The following is a 22,011-nucleotide window of genomic DNA, read 5'->3' as shown; positions in this document are numbered from 1 at the left end:
ATAAAGATAGTGAGCCTGAAGCGTGGAGAGATAAGCTAGAGAAGGGTGGGGGTGGGGAGAAAGTAGCATAGAGTACACTGGGAGAGTGGGGGAGGAGATGAAGGTGATAGGTCAGGGAGGGGAGGGTGGAGTGGATAGGTGGAATAGGAGATAGGCAGGTCAGACAAGTCCGGACAAGTCAAGGGGACAGTGCTGAGCTGGAAGTTTGAAACTAGGATGAGGTGGGGGAAGGGGAAATGAGGAAGCTGTTGAAGTCCACATTGATGCCCTGGGGTTGAAGTGTTCCGAAGCGGAAGATGAGGCGTTTTTCCTCCAGGCGTCTGGTGGTGAGGGAGCAGCGGTGAAGGAGGCCCAGGACCTCCATGTCCTCGGCAGAGTGGGAGGGGGAGTTGAAATGTTGGGCCACGGGGCAGTTTGGTTGATTGGTGCGGGTGTCTCTGAGATGTTCCCTAAAGCGCTCTGCTAGGAGGCGCCCAGTCTCCCCAATGTAGAGGAGACCACATCTGGAGCAACGGATACAATAAATGATATTAGTGGATGTGCAGGTGAAACTTTGATGGATGTGGAAGGCTCCTTTAGGGCCTTGGATAGAGGTGAGGGAGAAGGTGTGGGCAAAAGTTTTACAGTTCCTGCGGTGGCAGGGGAAAGTGCCAGAATGGGAGGGTGGGTCGTAGGGGCATGTGGACCTGACCAGGTAGTCACGGAGGGAACGGTCTTTGCAGAAGGCGGAAAGGAGTGTGGAGGGAAATATATCCCTGGTGGTGTGGTCTTTTTGGAGGTGGCAGAAATGTCGGCGGATGATTTGGTTTATGCGAAGGTTTGTAGGGTGGAAGGTGAGCACCAAGGGCGTTCTGTCCTTGTTACGGTTGAAGGGGTGGGGTCTGAGGGCGGAGATGCGGAATGTGGACGAGATGCGTTGGAGGGCATCTTTAACCACGTCGGAAGGGAAATTGCGGTCTCTAAAGAAGGAGGCCACCTGGTGTGTTCTTTGGTGGAACTGGTCCTCCTGGGAGCAGATACGGCGGAGGCGGAGAAATTGAGAATGCGGGATGGCATTTTTGCAAGAGACAGGGTGGGAAGAGGTGTAATCCAGGTAGCTATGGGAGTCGGTGGGTTTGTGAAAAATGTTGGTGTCAAGTCGGTCATCACTAATGGAGATGGAGAGGTCCAGGAAGGGGAGGGAGGTGTCAGAGATGGTCCAGGTAAATTTAAGGTCAGGGTGGAATGTGTTAGTGAAGTTGATGAATTGCTTAACCTCCTCGTGGGAGCACGAGGTGGCGCCAATGCAGTCATCAATGTAGCGGAGGAAGAGGTGGGGAGTAGTGCCGGTGTAATTACGGAAGATCAACTGTTCTACATAGCCAACAAAGAGACAGGCATAGCTGGGGCCCATACGTGTGCCCATGGCTACCCCTTTGGTCTGGAGGAAGTGGGAGGATTCAAAGGAGAAATTGTTAAGGGTGAGGACCAGTTCGGCCAAACGAATGTGTGTCGGTGGAAGGGTACTATTGGGGACGTTGGGAGAGGAAAGAAAGGAGGGCTTGGAGGCCCTGGTCATGGCGGATGGAGGTGTAGAGGGATTGGATATCCATGGTGAAGATGAGGCGTTGGGAGCCGTTGAAACGGAAGTCTTGGAGGAGGTGGAGGGCTTGGGTGATGTCTCGAATGTACGTGGGGAGTTTCTGGACTGGGGGGATAGGACAGTGTCGAAGTAGGTAGAGATGAGTTCAGTGGGGCAGGAGCATGCTGAGACAATGGGTCGGCCAGGGTGGTCAGGCTTGTGGATCTTGAGAAGGAGGTAGAACCGGGCAGTGCGGGGTTCCTGGACTATGAGGTTGGAAGCTGTGGGTGGGAGATCTCCTGAGGTGATGAGGTTCTGTATGGTCTTGGAGATGATGGTTTGGTTATGGGGGGTGGGGTCATGGTCGAGGGGGCAGTAGGAAGAGGTGTCCTCGAGTTGGCGTTTGGCTTCAGCGGTGTAGAGGTCAGTGCGCCAGACTACCACTGCGTCCCCTTTATCCGCTGGCTTAATGATGAGTTTGGGATTAGAGCAGAGGGATTGGAGGGCTGCGCGTTGTGTGGGTGAGAGGTTGGAGTGGGGGAGGGGGGTCGACCAGGTTGAGGCGGTTAATGTCCCGGCGGCAGTTGGAAATGAAGAGGTCGAGGGCAGGTAATAGGCCAGCACGAGGTGTCCAGGTGGATGCAGTGTGTTGGAGGTGGGCGAAGGGGTCCTCGGAAGGTGGGCGGGAGTCCTGATTGTGAAAGTAAGCTCGGAGGCGGAGGCGAGACAATCCGAGAGATGCCACTTTACATTTTTGGTCATTTCCATTGTATTCAAAGGGCCAGTAGACCTTCTAGCACTCACCACTTTGTTTAGGTTTTGGACCCTCTGGAAGCAGCTGTATTATTCAGTTTACATATTTTAGAGTTACATCTCTAAAATAATCCAGCATTAATGGTCTGACCTTGGTCTATTGGAGCAGTGTTCATTTTCACACAAATTAATATGCATTAAACCATGGCATTCTCAGGCACGTGTGCCTCATCAGTTTTTGAACCATTTCAGCAGCATCACTGCCAGAATGAATTGTAATAATCGACATCAATTATAAAATGATGCACTTAACCTGTTCCCGAATTGCAAGTATAAGATATTTAAATGAGTTTTCAGTTAGTTGTGCACGTATTAAATTTCTTCCATAAATTTGAACCATTTCATTAGGATTTGGAAAATGCGAATAAAAATGATGATAGTTTTGTTCTGTGCGAATCACCTTTTTAAAAAAATGACAGCATATAGATGCAGCTAGATATTAGTGGAAAGATTTGTAGGATATGATGTGGTTGTATTGTCCGTTGGAAGATTAGAAAATTGAGTGGTAACTATAAATGAAAAGCAGTATTAATTAGCCTGACCAAACTTCTGCTGTTGGAACCTCATGACTTGCATATTTTTTGGATTTTTAAGCCTTTATGTATTGCACAGTGAAATCATGTCTGGCAGAATTATACATTTGCTTAGAGTCTTGCATTAAAAGTATAATATCTTGAATGTAACTGCAAGCATGAAAAAATAGGAGTTAATTCATAAATACAAGTAAAGAATAACTCAACAGCATAGGAACAGTGACTCTTGTGAGGTTGTGATTATAAACTCCATTTAATTTAACTGGATTTTTAGCATAATGAACTTTATCAGTATATTTAATTAAAATTTCCATTTAACTTGTTACCTATATTATTTAATACAAATTACTGAATAACTTAAATTTCTATGCTACAAATGACTGACTTATAAGCATTCATATGTATTGTATCTTCCTTGCTGAAATGGTGAAATGATTTTTCAAATACTTGCAACCTTACTCTACTTGATGTTGTGCAAAATCCTTTAAAAAAAAATTGAATTTACAAATTCCTTGACGGTGAAGAGGCCATAACTATGTAGCAGGAACCTTGTCTTTATTTTTTAGAATTAAGTCAGTGGGATATAGTCAATAGTACGTTTATCCATCAAAGATAAGATTATTGCTCAATTTTCAAACCAAAGATCGATCTACCATGTGTATGATCACTTTAATTTAAGAATGTGTGCTATCTTGTTATTTGTTCAAAAAACTGAATTCAATGGTCTTCAGCTTATTTCATAGTGGAGACCTCTGGAAGCTTAGAGATGCTGCCATCATGCTTTAGGGTCTGGTGAAATGTTTTTGAATTTTTGTATTGTGCTTTTAAAAAAAGAACTGAAGAAATTTTACTCATGTAGGGATGTCAACAGAAAATAGCTTTGACTTGTTTTGGTGTTATGCTTTTAAAGAGAAAAAAAATTAAAACAAAGGGAAAGCTGATTGGATGATTAATTGACCTGTGTATCTTCTCTAACTGATCCAGTAGATGCAGGGGTTGCCCTTTGTGACCTTAAAGAGACACTTTAAGTTAAGACACATTATGCTTGAGCAGCTGAATGAGCCTTTTCCACAGTATCGTGGCCCCACTTATGAAAATCGATATCACCTCTAACCTATTGTGAATAGCAACATTAAAACTGAGATAATGTGCATTGTAAAATATTAAGTACATGAGGATTATCTGGTTCAACAAGTAACATTTTAAAAGTACAACTAAAGGAAATACTAAGAGTAGATGATATTTGAAGTGTCTTCAATTGAATCAGGGAACGAATGGTTGGTACGTTAGCCATGCTGACGTCTGGTAAAATAATTCCAAGCAAAAGTATTTTATTTTCATACAGTTGTATTAATAATGGAAGAGAAATCAGATGCTGTAATTTGTGAAGCTACCAGACTATACTAAGGGCTTTTATTTAAAGACATTTTTAATTGGAACAGTGAAAAGTTTATAAATCAAAGGGCCATTAGACCCAGAGATTGCAGTTTTGTAAAGGGCTGCTTTTTGAAAACCAGTTCCCATACAAGAATGATCTAATAACCCTGTTATAGTGACTTGTGTTATTTTATGCTTGCTTGAATAACGGAATCTGTTTTTTGACATAACACAAACACATATCATGAGCCTTAAAATCAAAACATTCCTGAGAAGAAAGGGACCCTGTATAGTCCATTGTTTATATGTTTGAGAATAATAAAAATAGAACACGCACTACTTGATATATGACATTTACTTCAGTCCATTAAGAAATATTGTGAAAGTAAATCCCACAATGCTTACTATGTGTACTTGAGTTTACACACCACTTTGACTGTGATTATTAATGTGACATTCAGTTGTGGATTGATTACATGTAAATCTTGTTTACACAGCACAATGCCTGAATGAATTGAGACAGCAGCATTTGATTTTGATCTGACTACTGGTTTCAGTTAAAAGTTATATTTCAGATCCTAAAGATTGACAAAATGTGAATAAGGTTTAAAATTAAAAAGCCCCACCATGTGAAAAACATTTAAAATTCCATTCCTGGTGGATTAGATTGAGACCAGTCAAGCAGAATCCCTCAATTATTTCAAAATGAGCTGAAGTGTGAGTGAAAACTGCAGCAAATGCAGGAGAGAGAGAATTGCCAGCAGTCATGGGACTTGGTATCTACAGTAGAGATGAACACTTTGAGAGGTCTCACATTTGACTGGATTGGAATTTTGGCAAACATGATTAATATGTAAACAGGCTAAACTACATTTTCCTCATTTGGAGGAGCTGATCTGAAGGTGCTCTCATGGTACTAAAAGTAAATTTTATGATAGTTGCATTTATTTATGGCATCCTTTACTTTAGTTTCGATATTCATTTCTGACGCATCTCTAATTTGATGAGGTGTTGAATGTAGTGTACCCATATGATTTTCAGTGTATAGTCTTGTACTTCTAAGCAAACAACTTGGAGATATACTATAGACCAAAACTGAGGTGAATTTGCTTTAATCTGATTCTTGGCCTCCTGTTGGTGTGTGTGCAATTCAGGAGGTAAAAACAATGACTGCAGATGCTGGAAACCAGATTCTGGATTAGTGGTGCTGGAAGAGCACAGCAGTTCAGGCAGCATCCAAGGAGCTTCGAAATCGACGTTTCGGGCAAAAGCCCTTCATCAGGAATAAAGGCAGTGAGTCTGAGGCATGGAGAGATAAGCTAGAGGAGGATGGGGGTGGAAAGAAAGTAGCATAGAGTACAATGGGTGAGTGGGGGAGGGGATGAAGGTGATAGGTCAGGGAGGAGAGGGTGGAGTGGATAGGTGGAAAAGGAGATAGGCAGGTAGGACAAGTCCGGACAAGTCATGGGGACAGTGCTGAGCTGGAAGTTTAGAAGTAGGGTGAGGTGGGGGAAGGGGAAATGAGGAAACTGTTGAAGTGTTCCGAAGCGGAAGATGAGGCGTTCTTCCTCCAGGCGTCTGGTAGTGAGGGAGCAGCGGTGAAGGAGGCCCAGGACCTCCATGTCCTCGGCAGGGTGGGAGGGGGAGTTGAAATGTTGGGCCACTGGGCGGTGTGGTTGATTGGTGCGGGTGTCTCTGAGATGTTCCCTAAAGCGCTCTGCTAGGAGGCGCCCAGTCTCCCCAATGTAGAGGAGACCGCATCGGGAGCAACGGATACAATAAATGATATTAGTGGATGTGCAGGTAAAACTTTGGATGTGGAAGGCTACTTTAGGGCCTTGGATAGAGGTGAGGGAGAAGGTGTGGGTGCAGGTTTTACAGTTCCTGCGGTGGCAGGGGAAAGTGCCAGGGTGGGAGGGTGGGTTGTAGGGGGGACATGGACCTGACCAGGTAGTCACGGAGGGAACGGTCTTTGCGGAAGGTGGAAAGGGGTGGGGAGGGGAATATATCCCTGGTGGTGGGGTCTGTTTGGAGGTGGCGGGAATGTCGGCGGATGATTTGGTTTATGCGAAGGTTGGTAGGGTGGAAGGTGAGCTCCAGGGGCGTTCTGTCCTTGTTACGGTTGGAGGGGTGGGGTCTGAGGGCGGAGGTGCAGGATGTAGATGAGCAATTCAGTCTCAACTTGCTTTTAGCTTGAAAAACACCAATTATTTGGTGCATCTTGTAACACATTAGTTTAAATGTTTTCATATTGCAAGGGCTTGCTGTGCTTTACATTAGAAATCACAATGCCAATATGAATAGCGAAGAGTTTGACATGATAGCACCGAAATAGTATCCCGAGACAATCATTCATTGAGTCCTGGACAGTAATTTGTTTTCTTCCAATTAAAAATCCTATTTTAGGGCGACTTTGTTTTATAAGGAAAATCTACTAATTACTAATAAAATAAAATTTTAAACTGGTCTATCCTCACAGGTATAAAATTAACTAAACTGTGCTGAAAGCAGGATTTAAATTCATTTTGATCACATTTCTTGGTTTCATGTCCAACTTCTTTGTTGAACCAAAAATTCTGTTTCAAATCAGCTTTGCTGATGACTTAATCCTATACAGTTGATTCAAAGAATACCTGATGCAAACATAAAATTCCACTTTACATCATGTATGTAGAATTTCTGATCAGAGCCTGGTGTATAAAAATGTATACCTGAAATCAGTATTTGGTTATATCTTTAACAAGATTCAACTGCATTCTAACATTTATCTTACTGCTTTTTGTATTGATGTGCACTCTCTTGTATAAAATGCTCGATTCTTCAAAAAACTTTCTATTTGAATCTGCTTTCTTAAGCTTTTCTTTCTGTATTTTGCTCTATTTGCATGTAAATCCTAATCTGTATTTTAAATAGCTGTAACTCTCTGTAATGTATGAGTACTGCATATAGTATTTTCTGACTCTTTTTTTCTTGAAGTGGCATCTTGCTAATAAACGTTGGTCTTGGAATATTTGATGGTGTAATGTCATGTTGACTTGCCCGATCTAAAAATGCCCACAGAAAGTAGTGCGTGTCCTATTTATTTAAAGTCATGCAGGTGCAAAAAAAATTTTGATGAGAGTGGACATGTGATGCACTGAGACATTTCAAACCCACATTTTAAACAATAATAATTTCATGATTAAAATACCTGTATTGTTTTGTTGTATAAAGCTAAAACATTTTAACTAATAAAAGATCTTGCACAGTCTTTTCCATAAGAAAGACTTTGTTTGTGCTGGAATTTATATCCCACACTGATGTTTTATTTCAACAACTCTTCCATTATGATTAGCTCTAATGGTGTGTTAATCATAGAGTAATATAGCATGAGAACGACCCTTCAGTCCAACCAGTTCATTCCAATTGTAATCCCAAACTGAACTAGTCCCACCTGCCTGCTCCTGGCCCTTATCCCACCAAACCTTTCCTATTCATGCACTATACTTATCCAATGTCTTTTAAATGTCGTAATTGAGAGCTTGTTGACAAATCCTAAGGAAAGAATCTTCCCTCCGTGCCTGCATTCATGATCCATTCTCTAGTGTTTTCGCCTTCTGTTTGACTTGCCATTTTTCTCTTTTGCCTCTGTATCTCTCTGGTTTTCATTGATTTTTGTCATTGCCATCTTTCTTTTCCTGTCTTGAACTCCTTTCGTTCCAATTTCTGTCTCCCCGTTGACAACGCCTCCCCATCTTACATATTGCATGTCACTCAACACATTGCTTTATTGATTAACTCAGGTTATGTTTTTCATGATTCTCCTTGCTAGTTGTCTCCTTAAAACCTTAATTTTTGACAATGCATTTGCTTATCTCTCGTGACATTCTATGACATCTTACACAAATGTGCTCTCCTTTGGTGAAGTCATGGGCATTCAGAGTTTTCTTGTAAAAGTGAGATGATGAGACAAAAGGGTTGATAACACTTTGGAAGTGGTTACTATGTCTATGTTGGAGGAAGTTGGGGATCAAACCATTCTAGAACTGCAGTATTGCACAAGTGTGAGAGAATATGTTGTTTGGGTTGGAATGGGGGCATGGGGTGTGGAACCAAGAGGGAGGAGAGCAATCTGAAAACCACGTCTACTAGTCTCCAAAGCTTTTCCGTAGTTGGGTTGATTCAGAAGCTGTTCTTTGACCAAAGCCAAAATATAGGGGCAGTGCAGTATAGAATAGGATAAAGGGCTAGCCTAACCACTTGCTAAAAGCCACTTACTAAAAGAGTGTTCATTTTGACTGTTCTAGTTCAGAAGGATTGGAAGAATTGATCATAAGCATGGAATTGGAAGAGAGGGAAAGGCAATAACCAAACTTTAAGGCAGTAGAAAGCTAAGGCCTGCTGCTGCAGGGTGTACTTTTGAAATGAAGAAAATGATTAGATTCGGGCACTAAGCTAGGCAGAATACAGCGAGCAGAGTTTGTAATGGAGAATAGCGAGAGTATAAGACTAGGCCATAAAACTGAAAAGAGCATTGAGAATGGGCCCCTTGTAAAGCTGTAGACCTACATAACCACCATAAGGGCGGCAGCAGGAACGGAGTAATTAAGATGGACAACAGTGGAAGGGAGTGGAGGCAGAGCTTGGAGCTCTAAGAGTTTGCCTATCTGGAAATATGGCACAAGCAGGTACAAACACTGAGGGGTGAACGGGAACTGTCAAACAGACAAAAACAACTGAAAATGCTTTTCCAGTTGATCCATAGTGCCATATGGTTTTCACAGATAAAATAACTACATTAAAAGTTTACAACAACATTATAATAAAAAAATTGACAGGCAAGCATCTTGATCAAATATTTATTGCTAACGAATCTCAGGCATTTCTTAATGATTTACTGATATCCTATATTATTCCAGTAATTTTACTAAAATATCATGGGCAAATTTGCAGGAAGTATAAGTGATAATTTGCAGGATGAGAATATTATTAATACATCTAATTAAAATAAATGGATTAGAAATTGCATCTGGAAATGCTGACCGCTATTTAGATGTTAGCGTGACCTGACTTTTGAATGATCATGCTTTTAACATTCTCATGAGACAAAGTTTCATGACTGAAAATATAGATTAGATGATATTCATTTTGCCAGCTGGATGGGCTATTAAAGCCAAACATTATTTTGCAACATTTTGTATGACCATTGTTAAATCCACACTTTAGAAAATAAATTATGATCAACTTACCAACTGTTAAGACTTTTCCCATATCCTTCCAAATTACCTCATTCAGTTTAGCAACATTAAAGACCAGTTATCAACATCTTAAATGTTTTTTACCACACATTTGAGTAATATCAAGGCAACCTTGGCATCCTAAGATATTCTCAGCAACCTTCCTAGTTCGATGCATGATTCAAGATGACCTGCTACTTTGTATTGCCATTGACGTCTTAATTGCTCCACTATGCTTGAAAGGAAGTGCTGCCAAGTGTCTCACAGAAGAAGGGCAAATATGAGTGTTCTTGGTTTACTTTGAGCACATAATAGCATTCAATTCAGACCTCTATTGCTGGGGCCATGAGACTAGATCATCTTACTAATTTTAATATTAAGTACCTGGTCCAGGAAAGAGCATTCCTGTAAGCTTTGTTTTAAATTTAACAGTTGTTATTGGATTTCTGGTTTTTGGCCCTTGATTATTAAGTGGTATAAATTTGTGTGTATAATGAAGAAAGTATCATTTTCTTGATTGGGTTAGCATGCTGGATGAGTTACAATGAAGTTTTGATAATGGCATTCCATCTGCCTGGCTGAAAAGTAATCTCCCTGTTTCTAATTGGAAGTGTAGGCAGTGATTGGGTTGTGAAGGTGACTTTCACAATATCCAAGGACAGTACATGATAATTTACTCTGTAAAGATTTCAGGATCATGTTGCACATATCCTTGACAATTAGCAGCTGAGTTGTATTTACTGAACAAAGGGGGAGGAATAGGCCATTCAACTCCTGGAGCCTGCTCTATCATTGTAGGTCATGGCTGACATCTACCTCAATACCATTCTCTCTCTGTGCCCATATCACTTGATGTTAGTATGTTGGAATCTATTGACCCCTGCCTTGAACATATTCAATGACTGAGTCTTCACAGCTCTCTGAGGTAGAGAGTTCTAAAGATTCCTCAGCCTCTGAATGAAAATATTCCTCTTTATCTGAGTCCCAAATGACTTGCCCAATTCTGAGATTGTCCCCTCTGGTTTTAAACCCTGCTCCTGCACAAGCCAGGAGAAACACTTTTTTCTGCATGTATCCTATAAGAATTTGTCAGTTTCAATTACAGAACCTGTCATTTGTCTGAGCTCTAGAGAACACCGTCTCTTCCATATCTTCTCACAATTCAGTCCCACATCACAGTGAGTGAAGCTGGTGAGTCTCCACTCCAGTTTCTCTGTAAAACATATAATCTACCTTAGGCAAGAAGACCAAAACTCAACACAATACTCGAACTGCAGTCTCGTCAAGGTAGTACACCAGATAATCCTGATCAGGAAGGTTTATTTTGTATCTCACTAGTGATTGTTATTTCCATCTGATGTTGCAATTTCTCCTTCATCCTGAAGAGTAATCAATTTGGAAAGTTTGATAGAAAGGTTATATCTGGCCATCGTTGTTTTGTTGCCTTGAGATTCATTTGGAACTGTACCTGTGGAAGATTAAGCACTAATATTTTCTGTTTCCTTCCCCTTGACATACTTCTATTAATTCCTTGTTAAATGTTTCACTGCTGAATTGATCAATATAGTTCTCCACTGAGTATTCCCAAATTCTAACCAAGAAGGAAACCCTGACATCAGCAAGTGCAATAATTTCACCTTCTGCGACTGCTGACCAGGTATCCAACTATCTCTGTTTATTTGGGGCTCTATCAGGTCCAGAAATCCTAAGCTACAAATATCTAACATCAAAACAATGCATCAATTATATTCAAAGCATTCAGTCTTGAAATAATGTGGATTGTTGGTAGCTGATACCCAGAGGCGATTTGGATAAGTCAACTATTCTGCCAAAATTTGATGCTCTGTACAGAAGTGCGCCTGTTTAAACATATGAAGCAAGCCATATTATTGTTTTATTCAAAAGTGCACCCAACTATTTAGTTATGATTACTTGAAATGTTTGAGCAGAGAGGAACATTTTTTTAAAAATTGATAAAATTGAGGATGTTAAGACAATAAAAATCAAAGAACAAATTTAAACTCAGGAATAATATTGGTCATACCTAAATCCACTGGGGGAAAGTGAGCCCTGCAGATGCTGAGTCCAGCCTATGCTTACCTTTGAAGTATTATATCCAGCTTTTTGGTACTTGAATTGTTTTTCCTCCTCTTAATTGAATGCAATAATTACTAATGCATCTTAAGATAAGTGCTCATTTTCAATGTTGACAGTGGGAGGGTTCTACAGTGTAATTAAACAAAATATATTTTCAGCTATAGTATTCAAAACAGCATAATTTTAATTTGTTAACAGTAATGGTCTCTGTTTACCAATGGAGTTGTAATTTTGGTTTCACAGCAGCTGTTCGTGCTTTATTTTGACCATCACTGTTGGCAATCATTTGCCGCAGATTTCAGTTCCGATCTCATCAGGCTGTTCTTTGGCAGCATGTTGCAATTGGTTTCAGGCTAATCTGAGTATCATCAAAGATGACAAAAAAAATCACATCTGACATGTAAGAAATTGAATAATTAGCCATTTTTTAAAAAAAAATAGATTTCAGTGATGTCCTTTGATATGAGTCTGGACATCGCATTGAAGATCTTAAGCAACAAAACTGTGGGAAAAAAAGAAGTTTATCAAATGGTCAGCTTAAAGACCTGTTTTATTTACACCCCAGCTGACTGACTGACTGGAGATGGGAAGATGGATAGTTCCTTTCTGAGCGGAGCTACTGATTCTTACCTTTATCATCAACCAAGTCTAGATCAGAAATTAACTCTGTAGATATCACATGCTGCTCTATGCTAAAGAATTCATGATCTCCATTGTTCTGTGACATCTAGCTAGTTATGATCCTTTGCTACTGACTAAATGCTGTTTAAAATTGTCAGAAATTTGACCATTTAGAAAACTAAATTCCTTCTTAACTCGACAAAGTGGAATATGTTAAAAGGTAAAAACAATGACTGCAGATGCTGAAAATCAAATACTGGATTAGTGGTGCTGGAAGAGCACAGCAGTTCAGGCAGCATCCAACGAGCAGCGAAATCAACGTTTCGGGCAAAAGCCCTTCCTGATGAAGGGCTTTTGCCCGAAACGTTGATTTCGCTGCTCGTTGGATGCTGCCTGAACTGCTGTGCTCTTCCAGCACCACTAATCCAAAGTGGAATATGTTGTTAATCCTACACTTGGTGCGTTTTTGATTCATACTATCATGGTCTAAGGTATGTCAGTGCACCTAAAAGTTAACAGGTCATGCCTGTCTTGTTATGAGAGCAATGGTTGTGTAAGTAGAGGCAATAGTTTTTGGCTACGGCTAGTGGCATTCTTCAGCTTTACAGAACTAAAGTTGACTGCCAGATCCATTTTAATATCAGTTTGGAACACCACAATCTTTAACATGAGTTGCTCCAGGCCTACACTGTAATGTAAAAGAGAAGTGGCGTTTATCAGAATAAGACAAATCAGTCTAACGCAAAAGGATTTGCCTGCTAGATTAGCTGAAAACTAAAAGTTGAAACTGTGCCTCAGCCATAACACAAATCCTAATTGGTTTTGACATATTATTTTAATTTCTTGGTGCGTATATCTGCTGTGCTTCCGAAACCGTAAAAGATTATGCTAGTGGCTTTGTGTGCTGTCTGAAATGAATTAATCTGTTGAATGCAAATAATCAGTAAGTGTGTGCAGCCACTGATTAGTTATAGTTTTGTAGTTTATTTTTCTGTACAGTTAATTACTTTAAATGTCACTTTTAAATTAAAGCCTTACTTTAAAGTTCAATGTTCAAAGTCAATGATCCTAATTCACTGTTTCTTTCAGATATGGATGACTTTAAATTTGACCCCTTTGGTAACTTCAGTAATGGTTCTGCAGTGAGCAGTTTAACGAGTTACGATTGGTCTGAGAAAGATGATTTTGGCACCCAGATGAAGAAGCAGCCGCCGTTCTTCCTCAACACAGAAGGCAGCTCCTTATCCTCTACTTCAATGCTTCAGAAGAAAGAGACCTCTTTTGGCAGCTCTGAGAACATCACTATGACAACTGTCTCCACGGTAACAACATTCTCAGCTGATGATACAAGTTCACAGTACAACTTTGATGCTTTTGGAGACCTCAAAGAATCTGCAGAACAGACTAAAGAGAAAAAAGGAGGTGGCAGCGATTTGGGAGACTTTGCAGTTACTTCATCCAGAGACGGACAGATAGCTAAGCCTAATGAATCAAACCTGGATGAACCTGAGCAAAAGGCTGCAGTTTCAGTCACAAATGGGGTATCCTCTGAGGGGACAAAAATTGAAGCTTTTGATGAATTTGGAGAATTCCAAAGTGAAAAGCCCAAAATTAGTAAATTTGATTTTCTTGTGGCTAGTTCCCAGGGCAAGGTGAAATCCAGTGAGGAGATGATCAAGAGTGAGATGGAAACCTTTGATCTTTCAGTGCAAGGTATGTATGGACAGTATATACCCAATATTAAATGTAATAAAGCTACTTATGGTTACTTAACCTCAAAGTTGGCTATTGCAACAAGATGTTGCTGCTGGGAGCAAATCTTGGGGGTTATAGTGAAAATAGTTGTGTTTATAATAACCAAAAGAAAGTTTAAAAACAATAGTTAGTAATTTTATTTACAAAGAACAAATTGAGAAGAAAATGTAAGTCAGTGAGGACATGGATGGGGAATCCGCACAACTTGGACATGGTATCCAAAATGACCAACAGGGTTTTTGATGAGTTGAAGTACACAGAGGAGGGATTGTTGATTGGCAATATTATGGGAAGAGGGTTTGTGATGGAAGGATTGTGAATATATGAATAAGGAGCAGAAGTGGGTCTCTCGGCCCCGCAAGCCAGCTCTACAATTCAATAACATCATGGCAGATCTGATTATTTTACATACCACTATGTGGGATTCAATCCCTATACGTGGGATTGGAAGCCCCATTTAATATTCCAGTAAGATTGCAAGTATTAATGCTTCAGCTGAATACCGAGGAGTCTTTGATCTGTCTATGACAGTTAAATCTTTCCATCTTGTGTTGTAGCTAAAGCGCACTCTCTGTTCATCACAAATCTCACCAGCCTCTTGAAATCCAACATTTTAAAATATATTTCCAATGACAATTATTAAAATTTTCAATTAAACAAAATCCCTCCAGTAAAATGCTTTTACCTCCTAAACCTTCTCTAAGGAGAAAGCCTGCTCTTCAGATTTTTGACACAGCTTAGTACATAGGTTAGTCAGTGCAAAGTATTAATGCTTTAGGAAAAGATAAATAGTCAAAAGTGGCTGAAATCTCAGGAAAATTTCAATCTACTGTGCAATGCAGCAGTTGCAATTTTATAATCTCAAATTAACTGGTATGTTTTTAAATTCCATATTGCTTAATTGTAATGATGTAGGCATTAGTGCTAAATTATTAAAATGCCACAAAATGCTGAACCTTGTTAAATCAGATGTTGAAAGGTTGGTTCAAGTCTAGACTTAGTCAGAGATTTGTTTTGGACATTTCAAATCAGCCTGTTCAGAGATGTTATTATGCAGTTCTGAAGAAGGTGGGACTTGAACGCAGGCTGTCTGCCTCAAATGTAGAGATACCGCTGCACCACAAAAGTTCTGAGTTTTATTTCAAATTACAAGTGACAGAGCTGTAATATATGTCTAGATCCAGTTCTTACCCAATTATGTTCTTCCTACTCCTGTTTTTCATATTTGGCAATCAGCCTGTCCAATCTGTTACACAACTCTGGAGCAGGTGGGACTTGAACCTGGGTTTTCTGGTTCAGAGGTTGGGACACTACCACGTGCCACAAGACCCCCTTTCCTACCCCAGTTATCCTTTCAGGTAGCCATCATCATCCCTGCCAGACCTACTGGACAGTAACAAACCTTTATTTCTGAGGAGGGAGGATTTTGTAATGAATTAGTGATTGAACCTTCTATTGTGAGAAGTGGTCTTTTCCATGATGAAAATTTTGTGATATATTGGCGAAACATATTCTGAGTTTCTATTTGTTTGAAATTGAGTGAATTATTTAACACTGGATTTTAACCCCATGCTTGCAGGATCTCATAAAAGGAGTCTAAGTCTTGGGGATAAAGAAGTAACCCATGCTCCACCAGCTTCAGAGCAGCCTTTCAGAGACCGATCAAATACTCTAAATGAAAAGCCAGCACCACTGCCTGTCATCAGGGACAAGTATAAGGACCTAACTGGAGAAGTGGAGGTAAAAATTGTTTCAAACACAGTTGCGGATTTAAGGCAGGAGCTGGAAGATGTTTGGAATTTCCCCTTGACACTGGGGAAAAAAAAGATGATTATTCTCAGTTTCTCCTTCAGAATCTCTCTGCCTGATTCCAGATTTTGTTCTGTAGGGAAAGTAATATACAAATAAAGAACTGGAGCAACTTAGTGGGAAGGGATGTTCTGAGTTTTGTGCCAAGAAAGGTGAAATTAATTTACATGCAAATTAAGAGGGTATTAGACCCCAATTTATGAGCAAATTGTATTCATCTTTCAAAATAAAGATGCGTTTTGTTTGCTCAATAACATTTTGTCGAGCACAGTTTCACAGCCTATGGAAAAAGTGTTGCAGGCTAAATTTCTTAAGCGTTTACTATCTGAAGCGTTTACAGATCTGAAGTTTGAAGTAGGTACTTTTTAACTAATTCATAGGTGTCACTAGCTAGGCCGGCATTTATTATCCATCCCTAATTGCCTTAGGGAAGATGGCGGTATGCCACCCTCTTGATCCATTTCAGTCTTTGTGGTGTAGAGACACCTGCAGCATTGGGGTGGCATGGTGGCTCAGTGGTTATCACTGCAGCCTCACAGCACCAGGGTCCCAGGTTCGATCCCAGCCTCGGGTGACTGTCTGTGTGGGATTTGCACATTCTCCCTGTGTCTGCGCGGGTTTGCTCCGGTTTCCTCCCACAGTCCAAAGATGTGCAGGTCAGGTGAATTGGTCATGCTAAATTACCCATAGTGTTAGCTGCATTAGTCAAAGTGAAATGGGTCTAGGTGGGTTACTCTTTGGAGGGTCGGTGTGGACTGATTGAGCCGAAGGGCCTGTCTCCACACTGTAGGGAATCTAATTATTAGAAAAGGAATTCCAGGACCAATGATAGTGAAGGAATAAAGATATAGCTCCAAATCATTGTGTGCGCGCTGTGTTGTGGGGATATTTTGTTGCAGACTTTTAATTTTATTTATGAACTTTCTTGACTACATTGTGGTGATTATGATTTGGAGATGCCAGTGTTGTACTGGGATGTACAAAGTTAAAAATCGCACAACACCAGATTATAGTCCAACAGGTTTAATTGGAAGCACTAGTTTTTGGCGCTCCAAAAGCTAGTTCTATTACCAGCCATATGTATGATGGTTTTGTTAGTTCTTGACCTGGGAACTTAATAATGTATATTTCATACAAAATTTCTAAATTTTATTCTGACTTCTGTAGAAGATGCTTGAATCATATTTCATATTGACCAAAGTTGCATCTATTTTAATATGATACTTACAGAAGGAGTTAATGTAAAATAATGCTCAGTAAATCACTCTTTATGTCTCTATTTCAGGAGAATGAGCGCTATGCTTATGAATGGCAAAGATGTTTAGAAAGTGCATTACAGGTGAAGCTTTCAACATTTTATCTAGCACTGCTCTGCAATAGTATGTCACAGCAAAATTGTATGCCATGTATAGAAGTATGTGAGCATTGTCTTTGCTAGACCTTAGTCTGAATTTGCTGTTAGTTAGCTAGGGATTCATTTGCATATTCACTTTTTGAATCAGTTCATAACAATGCCAAAGCAACTTTACAACTCTAAACTCTCAAGTGCAAGGGTTGACTTCATATATTTTCATGAGATCCCTGCACGGTGAACCAGCAGTGCTGGTTCAATTCCCTCACTGGCTGAGGTTACCATGAAGATCCAGCCTTCTCAAGCACACCCTTTGCCTGAGGCATAATGACCATCAGATTAATCAACCACCAGTCGTCGTCATCTAATGAGAGAGCAGTGCTATAGCCCTCTGCAACCATGGCAACTTTACTTTAACCTTTTGAAATATTCAACAAGCATTTGCTATGTGACTGCAGCTAGTTGTATTAATTGTGATAATGTGCAATGCTAAACAATTCATCATTTGCTCTGGAAGTTGTTTATTGGAATGCTGCCAATATTACTCTAGCTGAAGAGACAGTAATTAATTGTATCTGATGTTGTTTTGTTTCCACAGTTGAGTCTTGATCATGGTGAATACAACTTAGTATGTAAAATGGGTATCACTTAGTATATTGTTTCTAACACTTGATTTTTTTTAAAAACCTCTCTTTGGGTTTGTGGTGTCTCCAAAGTAACATGACTGTGAAGGCAGAACACTGCAGCAAGCTTGATAATTTGATGCCTCAGGAATGTTCATCTGTAGTACATCAGAGCACTGTTGATGATTAACCAGCCTATCCAGCATGGCGTGTTGAAAAAGTGTGTTGGGATTCTTCCCAGGCTGCTCAAATAAGTCTGCATGCTCATGGTGAAGCGTCATCATTGAACACTCAACAAGAAGCTTACTAATGCTCATCAGGTTTACTTAGTTTTATCTGGCTGAGCACCAGGCATATATACACGGTGTAAATCTTTATTGCAACCATCACCTAAACTTGCTGAACTAAAATAAGAGATGTTTCTTTTGAGGGAAACAACATGCACCCCATGATATCTACAATAAAAACAGAAAATGCTGAAATATTTAGGATATCAGACAACACCTTGGGAGAATGAGAGTTACTTATTGAGCAGAAACTTTGTGATAATGGGAGATGGACAGTGACAGCAGCAGAAGGAAAAGTGAGGCCAGCCACTGGCGAGTAAGAAGGCCACTCCACAGCCCAAAAAGTGCTGCAGTTTGGCTGAACAAACTCACTGGCAGAAGGTCTCTCCCTTGGGAGCTGCCTGCCAATTGGGTTTGCTCCACAGTGGATCCTGCAGGCCCCACATAAGCGAGTGGCAAATCAAAGAGCTTTGGACTGGGAATTTTTGGTAACTCTGGGAGGAGGATGAGGAGATATCTGTTCTTTAAAATCTAGGTGAGAAGGAATTAGGAGGTTGACATCAGCAAGGGACACCCTCCAATGATAAAACCACCTCCTCCTTCCCACCATTTTAAGTACTGAAGCATTGTGAGACCCATTCCCAACTAACGGCTCATGCTAGCAGTATTGTGGTGTGGGTAGTATAATGTGAGCTTATTCCTACCTATTTATTTACATATGGTGGACTACCTGCTGATGTTGGCTGGTTCCCATCTTCAGTATTATGGGGTGAGCTCAGTTGGCTAGCCACCCTCCATATATTACATGCTTCCCAGCCCAAAGCTCAACCTATGGGGGCACATAATACCCGATCTTATGTTGGTCAGAACTGATGAAAGGGCATCAATCTGAAGCATTAATTGTGTTTCTGCCTCCACACACGTTGTGTGACTTGCTGAGTATTTGCAGCCTTTTTAGTTTTCATTTCAGATCTTAGTATCTGCAGTATTTTCATATGTCAATAGAAATTCAAGCTGTGTGGTGGTGGGTTTTTTTTTGGATAGCTTGATTTGTGGATTCTTGAGCATCATGCTCGATGTCTGATATCAGACACCTAGTATGATTCTGAAGAATCAACAAACTAGCTATCCAAAAAACAAGGACACCCAGCTTACTAAAATAAATGTTTCTTTTATTGAAAGTTTGGTTGTATGATTTTTGGATTGACTTGTAACTTTGTGATATTAATGTGAAATTGATTTTTTTTATTTCTCAGTTGAAAAAGCCATGTGCTTGTATGGTGTTTGTCATATCCTCAAAACAACCTAAAACGCTTTACAATCAATTTATCACATTGAAATGTTGCTTCAGAAGTCAATATAGCAACCAATTTGCATACAGCAAACTGAATGACCACTTAATCCAAGGCTAAATGTGCTATAACAATATAGTACTGAATCAATGGGAAATCAAAATAACTAAAGGGACTAATTTAACTCCTTTGTTTACTGTTGTGCGTTATCTTCCTCATCCCCTCAGGTTGAATGAAGTCTGTACTTGTATCCTTATTAAAAGTTGTTCATTATCTTAAGAATTATGGAAACCAATTAATTTAAACTAGGCTTTCGCCATAAAAGAGGCATCAGTTTTATGAAGAGTTGTAGTTTCAAATCTTGAGTTTGACACCTGCCTGTTATATAAAATCTGTGGCGGGGCTAGGGTGAGAAAATATACAGCAGCTGATTGATTTTGAGTGAACAAGACATGTAAATCATGCAAAATCCACTTTGTTAAGCATGCTGATTGGCTTTTAATGCAAAAAGAAGCCATGTATAGCACTAGAATTTGAAGACGGGCTCATGGTGAAAACAAGTCAAATTGACTAACGTATCATGTCAGCAACAAATCAGACATAAACAAAAGTGCTTTCAGGCTTGAAGAAAACAATTGACAGGAAAACAAGAACAGATATTGAGCTCAGTTTAAGGCACACAAAGCTGCTACCAAAATAGACAACATGTCATTAAGCAAGACAACCAGGATAGCTGGTAGCCATAGAAAAATCTTTTCTCACTCTTTGAAGAGAGGGAGTTATTAAGGACTGCATAAAAGGCAAAACTGTTATCTTTGACTCTCCACTAGAAATCACATCTAGCCACTGATTCCTTATACCTTTCTGATCACTGTCTCAGATTGAATCAGGGTCTCAGATTGAATCAGGCTAGTTGCAAAATCTGTTTTATTTGACCTTGAGCTTTCCATCCCATAATCTCTCTATTAAAAATACTACTTACTTATAGCTCCATAATCTGGCCCTGGCCCTGTCTCATGCCATCTGAGGCTGAAACCCACATCCATGTTTTTGTTGCCACTGCATTTAGCTATTCCAATATTATAAAGCCCTGCCTCATTTTCTTGATAAAACTTGATCTAAAATCTCTGTTAGAATCCCACCTTTTAGCAGGATCCCACTCACTTATATCACCCATGATCTGCATTGGTACTTAGTCCAGTAACATTTGAGTTTTTAGGAACTCGTCCTTGTGATTAAATCCCAGCAAGGCCTTACTTTTCCATTTCTGTGAACCTCCGTCTTCAACCTTCCAAGCACTCTGTATTCCCCATTCCCTACAACCCTCTATGATGACCATGCTTTCTGCCATCTTGGGTCTAAGCTTAGGAATTCCATCTTAAGCCACTTTACCATTGTCTTCTCTTTGTTCTTTAAAACCCGCTGATTTTCTGATCTTTGAATCACTTGTTCATTCATGGGTCAGCATTAATTTTTATCTGTTTGTGTTTCTGTGAAACACTTTGGGATATTTTCCTACATTAAAGGTGCTATGTAAATGCAAGCTCTTGTTGAATGTTTCACTAGGGCTGTAAACTCTTGCTCTAGCAGAAGCTTCAAGTATGCCAAACAGACTGCCATAGTTTGTAAAACTACAGATAACTCCAAAAGTTTAAATATTTGATTTTGTTTAGTTGTCTGTTGATGAGTATACTTTGTTAATTGCTTTGTTTAGTTTCTCCAGTCTTTGTTTTCATTAACAATATCTTATAGGGTACTGTAAATGTCTTTTTTTTAGGTCATGAGGAAGGCTAGTGATACCTTGAATGGAATCAGCAGTTCAACCGTGTGTAATGAAGTTATTCAGTCAACACAAGGCATGGAATATCTCTTGGGTATGGAGAAAGCAGCAGTTGTTGTTCATTAATATCTTTTTCTTTGCCACACGGTTTCTGGTATTGCAGCAGGGTTGCATGAATAACTCCCCCGGACCATTTAGTCAGAGTTCATAGAGATATACAGCATGGAAACAGACCCTTCATTCAAATCGTCCATGCAGACCAGATATCTTCCCTCCATGAAAGCCGATGCCAGTCATATTTCTGTATTGAAACAAAGTAACATTAATTAGGTGCTTAAAAATTTAACATCCTCTTTTTATTTTACCCCTTTTATTCCTTCTCCAAATTTATGCATTTTAGATTATGTTCAGTAGTTCACAGTCAGGGAGTGAGCAAATGACTGGCCCTTCAGGCTATTATGAATATTTACTGTAAAACGGAGTTCAGCAAATTTGACTATTCTCTCCCATCTCCTTCCTCCTCTTTCTGCCCCCCCCCCCCCCCAACACACACACATCTCTTGCTGCTTGTGATCTGGACCCTGTTGCATGTCAAGCTGCAGGCAGCACCAACCAGTTTGAATTTCATCAAATATTAAATGCTTTTTCCTGATTCATTTTCTCAATTTTATGTTCTCCAGTGGAATTTGCAGAAAATGTTTTATTGTGGGTGTTATGTGAGGAATTTACTTTTGTATTTTAAAAATCTCAAAGGGTCTTCATTCAATTTAACAAATGCTGCAGGTATTTTTAATGGAAGTAATTTTAACAAAGAGTATTCATACCAGATTAATGGGTAGCACCTCTAAAGCACATTCAGCATAATTTGGCCTATTATATGTTTGATTAATTTATAT

The 22,011-nt window shown here is 39.8% G+C and overlaps 1 protein-coding gene across 7 annotated transcripts in view; it reads left to right on the top strand.

The window, feature by feature from the left end:
* The window catches only part of synrg (synergin, gamma), a 129,135-nt gene that overhangs the window by 69,972 nt on the left and 37,152 nt on the right, over positions 1–22,011 (top strand). For all 7 annotated transcript variants that reach the window (XM_072589791.1, XM_072589789.1, XM_072589787.1 and 4 more), the window contains 4 exons: positions 13,308–13,931; positions 15,553–15,713; positions 17,068–17,121; positions 21,113–21,209. In XM_072589791.1, coding sequence (XP_072445892.1) covers positions 13,308–13,931; positions 15,553–15,713; positions 17,068–17,121; positions 21,113–21,209 — 936 coding nt within the window. The remainder of the gene's footprint in view (positions 1–13,307; positions 13,932–15,552; positions 15,714–17,067; positions 17,122–21,112; positions 21,210–22,011) is intronic.

This window comes from Chiloscyllium punctatum, chromosome 19 (assembly GCF_047496795.1).
Source record: "Chiloscyllium punctatum isolate Juve2018m chromosome 19, sChiPun1.3, whole genome shotgun sequence".
NCBI lineage: Eukaryota > Metazoa > Chordata > Chondrichthyes > Orectolobiformes > Hemiscylliidae > Chiloscyllium > Chiloscyllium punctatum.
The sequence above is the reverse complement of the archived record's forward strand: the minus strand, read 5'-3'. Positions and strand labels throughout refer to the sequence as shown.